The 9,017-nt window shown below is 30.9% G+C and overlaps 1 protein-coding gene across 1 annotated transcript; it reads right to left on the bottom strand.

Moving 5' to 3' along the window:
• Positions 1 to 5,705: 5,705 nt before the first annotated feature.
• Positions 5,706 to 8,751, bottom strand: LOC132714268 (uncharacterized). The gene is made up of 2 exons (XM_060697094.1): positions 8,539 to 8,751; positions 5,706 to 7,488 (listed from the first exon to the last, which is right to left on the bottom strand). The coding sequence occupies exons 1-2, from the start codon at positions 8,697 to 8,699 to the stop codon at positions 5,706 to 5,708; spliced, it is 1,944 nt and encodes a 647-aa protein (XP_060553077.1). The 5' UTR covers positions 8,700 to 8,751.
• Between the last annotated feature and the right edge of the window lie 266 nt (positions 8,752 to 9,017).

Below are 9,017 nucleotides of genomic sequence, written 5' to 3' on the forward strand. Positions count from 1 at the left end.
ATCGGGTGCCATTTTGAAAATCTCTAAGCATTAATTACGTCATTTTTCACATTTACTAGGCCATTATGCATAACGCCAGGTACCTAATTATAACCATAATAACATCGGGTAGTAATTTATACTTCCATATTAATAAACGGAGTAAGTTATTTTGTTAACATTTGACAGTGCCACCAAATCAATTTCTTTCATGTCGCCAGTATCATCCGTCTCTGTATCTTACCGGTGTATCTGTTATTATTTAAGTTATTTCCTTTGTTATATTTATTATCTTTACAAACAAGTATTTAGAAATATAAGGGTCTGGTTTATATTTCAAACATTTTATTTTGTAGAATCTTTCTTTTTTCTTGTCTTTCATTCTAGTGTAACAGTTTTAAAACATGTGCATGCTTTAATTGTACATTTAAGTAAATATATAGCCCCTTTGTTACCAGACCCAGAGAACCAGTAAAGGAAAGATTTTAGCTTTGTCAGCTTATTACAAATCTGATCATTTACATTATTGATAGCAATAGCCTGATCATGTGCTTACATATAGCCAAACTCCTAAATAGATAATCTAATAAAAGAATAATTGATTAACATTAATGTATTCTTAGTTCCATCGGTCCGTTAAGAGTTTAAAACTAAAAAGAACTAAATTGCATTTATTTGTTTTTCTATAACATCAACAGAAACGTTTCAGAAAAGCAGTACATTCCCACACAAATTCGTTCGATTGTGTAAAGATATATATGACTGAGTTATTAAAACTATTTTATATATGTTACCGTTTACATAAATACTTGATACATGTATATGTATACAATTTTAATCATACATAAAAGGTGCAAGGGTTAAATAATTCAACAGACTGTAAACATTAACAAATAGTTAATGCATAACATGCTCCCTCCAAATCAATCTGTTCTAAATATGCACGTGCATATTCGGTAAATCATATACTAATAAGAGGAGGAAAATGGTTAGTGCTTAGTGCCCTATTTGGTCATATCTTTGCAGGATGTAAAGTCAATTACGGACATATAAAAGGCACACCTCAGTCATGAATAAAGGATAACATCTTTAGAGATGTCAAACATATGTTTATGTTTAAATAATGACTTTAGAGCATGTAAGATGCTTACCTGAATAAAATAGCAACATAATAAAGAGACAGTTCATGTAATTGGCCAATAAGTAACTTGTTGGATACTAAAAATAAAGAGATTTTGATCAAATAAAAATTAAAGAATTTCTGGGGCATACTGGGTTTTTAATTATAGTTATATAAACGCACCATTACAGTCGCACAGTGACATCATATGGTCACTATACTAGATTCCGACCATCTACCAACATCTTTTAATGTGATTAAGAAAACAAGATAGAAATATTAATTTTTTTGTTATAAAGTTTGGTTCACAATTTTCATTTTTTGTACACTTTCCATTTTCCTGACCGATCTGAATTCAACGAAATATTTGTCATATTAGACGACCATCTACAGGACAAAAACATTCTAGTTAACTATTGGTGGTAATATATTTAAATATATATGATGTTTGGTTTTGAAAACATACATGTGTATCCTCATTATGTATTTCCTTTGTTTCTATATTTTGAACAGCACTTTGAAGGAGGCCCGTAATTAGAAAAACATTCTTTCGTTAAAGAATTGGCGCTTACAGGATAAATATATTACATCTTATCTTGAACAAAATATTTCTTATTACTTCAGCTTTCTTTGTAAAATAAATTACAGCCAATATTAAATTAACGCTGTTCACACTTTTATGACGGTATCAAATCATATAACAACCGTCAGAAGTATAAAATCAGTTTCGTTATGAAATATTTTTCAGGAACACAAGATTTTGTTATTCGGAACGTTTACAAAATCAATAGCTAATATAAAATTATGTGCGGGTATATTTTATGGAATAAGATGAATATTTCATTATGTCCATTATGTTCAGGTTTCGTAAACTGATTATACCTCACGAGGGCATTAAAAACAACGCATGCGCAATCTTTACCGAAATATTATATGTGAAGCAGATGTACATTTACCAGATGTGACAATGAAGTAAATAGCATGTACTTACGAAAAATATGGACAAATAGATTGCGAAACACCGACAAAAATTATGTAAATACATGTACAAAAAAATGTTTATGTTTCGAAAACTGAAAATGTTCCACTCGGGTTTTATTGAACTGGTTCATGAACGGTCCTGGAAAATACATGTTACCGTGCAAGCCCCCTAACACCGACTTTAGCAGTATTAGACATTTAGATTTAGAGTTAAGAATTTTGAATTTAGAAACATCCGAAGATGTTACCAAAATATACCGGAGCAGAGAATAAGTAGCCTTAACTCGTTACAAACTTGTCGAAATACGGTAAATTATTAAGAGTATTCTTGTATCATTACTTGTATAAACATGGTGGAATGATTGTTTATTCTACTTCAAATATTATTTGTAAAGAGTTCACACAATATTGTTGTTTATTGTTATTGTATTATTTGCAAGATAATGAAAATCATATTGTAAACTTAACAACAAATTATGTCAGTACTAGATTTATTTTGGTTAGCTTTTACGTCGCACCAACAAAATATAGGTCATATGGCGACATTTCGGCTTAACAGGGCAAGAAATACCTCAGCTATACCTCTGTAGATTTATTCAGGCACAGACAGACACCTGAGTAGAACCACCGACGTTCCGTAAGCTAGCTGGATACATTTCTCACGTTAAAGAATCCGAAGACTCTGGCGCGGCTCATACCAACAGGGGTTTAAGGCAAATGGTTTCAAGTCATCGACCCTCATGACTCAGCCACGGATTCCCCTTATCAGTTACAGATTTGCTTCTTATAAAAGATGATGTTATAGATAAATGTGTGTCCAAAATATGCCTGTAGCACCAATTTCAAGAATAGGTTTTTGGCTTAAATTACCAATTTTGGTGTTTGCGATGGGTTCCCATGCTGCGCCAATGTAATATTCCACAAACAGTTTACTTATATAAGGACTAGAATAGGCAGTTTTGCCAATGATGTGATGCACTACATTATACATTTAACCATGTCTTAGTTCCTTGCCGTAAAAATGACATTGTTCGCTTTTTTGTTTGTTCATTCGTTTTCTTTCTTTTTGTTGGTCTTGTTATTTAATATTATATGAGACATAAGTTGTAGCTTTACGGGATTAAAATGAATTGGTCTACAATGGGCACATTTTTTCATATATTGATAAAACCTATAGAAATGTATCATTTGGATATTCTTATAAAATATTACTTCAAAGAACAAATTGTGATAAAGTTCTAGCATGAACATTTAATGATGAGTAATGATATTTTGTTCTGGAACAATTTATTATCTGCTATATAAATATATGTAATATCATAACACGTATCTCACACTTGCCAACAACGTCCATGTATAATTATTTCGTGGTTTGTTAATACTATCAATGAAATTATTTATTGTATTACAAACCTTCTATTACAGACCAATTCACTTTAATTCTATAACCGGTATATATTCTAAGCGTCATCTCAAGCAAATTTCTACTGACATATTACATACAATTGTTTCCCTGATCTGTAATTGAAATTTAATAGATTTCCTCCTCAGCAGTAAACTTGTAAGAGTTAATATACATTATCAGAAGAAAAATTGTCGAGTTCAATGATTCGTTAACAAGAGAGTTGCAATAGGTACAATTACAAAAGTGTCAATTCAGCAATTTTTCTAGAATAGCAAAGGTGGCGTACTTTGGAAGACAAATAGTATATTACCAAGAATATCTTTCACAAAAATGTAAATGAGTTTTCCCTTTTTTCACTCTTATGACAATTGATCAATAACTGAGAAGCATAGCTTTATTTAAAAAAAAAAGAAAAAAACAGTACAAAAATAAGAATATCATGGACAAAAAAAATGTAAATTGAATGTAGATCATTCTCACTCTTATGACAAGTGATAAATAACTGTTCCATGATTAGTACGTGTATGTAAAAAGAACAAGTTCTATATACCAGCAATGTAAATATGAAACAGATATATCATATTATGATATAAGAGTTGTTTTTTTTTCTCTTGAAATCCATAGCAACTGAAATGTCTATGTACATTCATTTATCAATCTCTACTTTCAAATTATCGAATTTTAGGATTTGCCTTGATAATCAGGAAAGGTTGAATAATTATGTTGTATATGTCATTAGACATAAGACTGCTGACGACAACTGAAGCCATGCGACCCGTGCAGATTAAGATTAAGCGGCATATCTGGCTATCATGATCATGGTCGGCACTGTTCGCTATAAATATGATAAAAGGTTTAATGCGAAAATAAAGCTGAGCAAGTCCATTTACGATACCTAGCGTGGGAAGCTGAAAGCGCATACGTGACAAATATATCATATTTTTTTATAGTTAAAGTCTCCTTGGTTTTCAACAAAAAACAATTTTAGTCATAAAGAAACTTCTCGTATAATGCTATAAAATATACAAAAGGAAACTCGGATAAATAAAAACAGTTATAATAAAGAAACAAGTTTTTTTGTAGTTTAGAAACGATTTATTTATCCAGTGATTATATTTACCCTCTTGAGTACGATAAAAGTAATAGCTTAGTGACAAATGTACAAGGTTAGGTAGCGTGATCGAAAAAAAAGTTTGAATTATTTTTTATTAATTTTTATTCTATTTTATTTCATTTTTATTTTCTTATGCCGATTTTAATCTGTTAGTGTTTGTATCTTGCCAGTCGATACATCTTCTTGGCTATACCAAGTGACCGGAGTAATAGCTTAGTGAAAGTTGTTAGTAAGATGGAAGTTATTGCTGAATGACCAAGTAAATTTGTACTACGAAAGTAATATATTACCGACTTATTTACACGGTTGTGATCGATACAAAAGTAATAGCTTACAGACAAATTTATCCACTGATTTAATACTGTCGAGGTTATATCGAAGGTTGAGTTAATATCATAATTGAATGTTTATTCGGTGATTAATAACGATCAAATTAATAGCTTTATGACAAATAAACTCGAAGATTATTTTGGTACGGTCGAAGTAAAAGCCTAGTGAATTAAACAAAATTTTAGAATATAGAGTGCTTCAAAATATCAATGTACTCTACTAAATGTTATTCTCGTGAATTAAGCAGATTTAAACTTCTAAGCAAAATTCCATAAAAGTGGTCCGTAAATAAAACCATTGTCGGCTGCTATTAAAATGAATAGCTTTCAGCACACCAAATATTTGTTTTAGTTAAAATCACCTTTTAAAAGGTCTGATATTTGATCCAATATTTTGCAGCATTCAAAATACTAAGAAATATTGAGGATATTTATAACATAACGTACATACGAAGTAAGTATAACATTTCGTTAAGTTTGGTTCTTTCATGTGAGAAATCTATCAAGTTGGCCTCCGAAATATTGGTTGTTCAACACAAGTGTCCGCACATTTGCGCCATGAATATCCAGTTTGGTTTTCTGCGGTTAGTATTTCCTTTTTCTTTTCACATCATTTGCATTTAAAACACATTTTCAACATATCATGTAATATTAATATCAAGAAATATTGATAAATCTAATTCGATATTACATTAAAATATTTGTTTTTTCCCAGTCAACCTTAAAATCTTCCAACGTCCATGTCTAAAGTTGTAAATTCTAATAAAACAATAATTTTCATTTTGCAACTTTCTTCCGATTGCAAAGTTGTCTACACTCTTTCTTAAATTGTTTGTCCATAAAATTGTATATGAACGGATTAGCAACGGCGTTGATGATAAATGACCGCAGGGCAATATAGAATATTTGTACTTCAACGTGATTTAGCGATGATAGGAACTGATCATCCAACATTAATGTAATCATCAACACCAGATGGGGTATAAAACTGATGAAATAAACAAGAGTGATGTAAAATAACATTTTCGTGACGTTTATCAGGGTGTTATCTCGAAGTTTGGCAAACTTTGCAGACTTTGTTTTATTGCGTCTAATAAAAACTTTTCTATTGCGCTGGTTTGTTTTATTTCCAAGTTGTTCATCTTTATAGCAATGGCAGGTTTTGTTTACGCCATTTCTATTTTGACATTTCATTTTGGCTTCAGGTACTTTAGATTTGTAAGTATTTTGTGTGAATTCAGATAGATTGAGGTCAACATCTTTGCATGATTTTTCTGCATGTGTAAATGTTGACATATGTTCTATTGTTATTTTTGACGAGTGCCCTAGCCTTTTCTGATCAAGCGTTACCATATTTAGATCAAGTGTAATACATGATAATGAATTTTCTTTACCGTCAAAGATATAATCACAATAATGTTTCACTAAAATGTCAGGCATGCTGTGTCTCCTACATTGAAACATTCTACGTTTTGTTTGCTTTAGATAATCCGTTTCATTAAATGCCGGAGATGGACTGTCACAGTAACTAACTGTAGTTAGCGATGAGACCCGGAAATTCATTGTTGCGTCTGTTGTTTTTCCCTTATCTAGAGCTTCAGGGTTGTCAATTATATCATAATGTGAAACAACATTTTGAAACTTGAATTCGTTTTGTGTATCCTTAACACAATTAGGGCAAATATCACAACATTGATGGATTTTCTCGTTTCCTTCTAGTTTTTTCCTGCTATAATCCGTGCTATGCTGGTAAAGTTCATATTTAATTGTTTCACTTATTTCAAAGTGAGTTCGATCATTTCCATCTGAAGATTTATTATTTTCACCAGGAAAATATTCATTAAATTGGTTGCTCTGCTTATTTAAAGAACTTGACGCAAAGAAAACAGAATCGTTTGTTTGCGTTGATCGGTCATTAAATGTTTCCCGCAACTCTTCTTTTAACCCATTTATAGCTGAAGTGTGTACGCAATTATCCGATTGTTCACTTATAAAATTACCACTGCTTTCAATAAATACATATCTTTTACGTGCCTTGCTAAATTTGGCTCTTATATGCCTCTGATGAGCGATTTTGGTGTAACAAAACACCATAACAGTTCCAAGTATGAAGACAATTACAAATAAAATGGAATTATATACCATTGGAATACGAGTGTCGCAAAATTTGTCATCGGTGAAACAAGCAACTCCAGAAGTATTGCCATATCCTGTAGATACCGAAGTGTGACCATATAAGATGAAAGATGGTAGAGCAAATACAGTGCTCGTCAGAAAGACTATTCCAACAAGAATGCGCCGTGCAAATGGTAGTGTTATTTGATTGTGCAGCGGTTTGCATATTTTCCTGTATCTTTCAACGGCTATCACAAATAAAGTGAAGATTGAGATGAGAGCTGTGTTGTATGTGATGTAACGGAAAATTTTGCACGTGATTATGCTTGTGAACATAAACGGATGTAACGCGTCCGCAATTAAAAACGGCATACATACTGCAGACGTTATGAAGTCGCATACTCCCAATGTTAGTATAAAGTATCGATGATTGCTAGGTTTAAACCTGAAAAATAAAAAAAAATCTTTGACATTTGTATAGAAATAGGGAACGATTTCAATATTGCATCATATATATATTAAAAAATTAATACAAACAGAATTAAATTGAGTTTTTGTTCATGTTTATGTTAAAAACAGTCAAAGCAGTTCCGTATCTTCTTGTTTGAAAAATAATGATATTTCTTAAACATAGAATTACAGTATTTTTTCAGAATGTGATGTCAAAAGGCAATGTATATTCAGTGATTCAGTGAAAATGGTTGCAGTGATTTTAACAAATATCTTTTTGTTGGCAATAAACATAATCTTGGTGAAAGTTAAGAAAAAAATATAATAAATTCATTATTTGCCATAAACGTTTAGTTTCTTATGGAAGAGTGAATGGCAAGTTATTTTCTTTTTGTCGTTTCTTCTTTTTTACCTAATTAATATATTTATAAATCTGTTAAATATGTTAAATTATTATTATCAGTATACTATTGTTGTTGTTGTTGTTGTAGTCGTTGTCATTATTATTATTATTATTATTATTATTATTATTATTATTATTATTATTTAAGAGCAAAGAAGTGAAAATTTTGAGAGAAAAATGTAACAATCAACATACTAGTCCTATTTGTACATATTTTTGCAAATCAACATATCAAGTTATTGTCTTTATATGTTAAGAACTAAAAAATGAATTGGCACTTCCATGAAAAAATGTATTCGTTAATGTATTCGTAAACTGTTTTTTTTTTTTTTTTTTTTTTTTTTTTTTTTTTTTGCAAATGATGAAATAAAAACATTATTTTGTTTGTTTGTTTGTTTGTTTGTTTGTTTGTTTCATTTCACGCCTTTTCCAAACAGTATTTCAGTCATATAGGCGGGTAGTTTCCTAACCATCGTTCCTGGAGAGTTACACCAGTACTAGACTACCTTCCTCCGTGCTAAACTACCAAAGCATCTCCTGGAAAAAAAACATTATTTAAAAAGGAAAAGATAATTAGATAGTTAAACGTGTAAAAGACAAGCACGAAATATGATGGATCAGATATAAGACAAAAATGCAAACCTGAAATAATAGATGTAAAGAACCAGCGAGTTTCCTATAACTCCGCAAATCATCAATACAATTATGTACATAATTGCTGGTATCAACTCCTTTACTTCCAAATTATTCAATTCCTCAAGAGAAAAATTCCCGCTGTTTACATTACGAAGTGGTGCATACATTTTGTTTTCAATACTGATGCCTCTATAACAAATAATTGTATATTCCTGTATATTAATGAATGAGACAACCCTGTGACTGTACTAGCAAGTAAGTGAATTACTCGATAATATACAATACAGATGTATATATAATGTTTAACTTAGATTGTTCCATCACATCACAATGTCAGCCAATAGTATGACACTCAGACCATAAACATCACCTTTTATACTATGTTACCTCAATGCGATATCTATTGACCGTTGGCATTATATCCTCCTTAAAGGCAACAGACGCGTTAATAATACTGGAGCTGATGTTTGTCTTTCTCTTCTTTC

The sequence above is a fragment of the Ruditapes philippinarum genome, unplaced genomic scaffold (genome assembly GCF_026571515.1).
Source record: "Ruditapes philippinarum isolate M1 unplaced genomic scaffold, ASM2657151v2 ctg3251_1_1_1_1, whole genome shotgun sequence".
NCBI classification, from domain to species: Eukaryota; Metazoa; Mollusca; class Bivalvia; order Venerida; family Veneridae; genus Ruditapes; species Ruditapes philippinarum.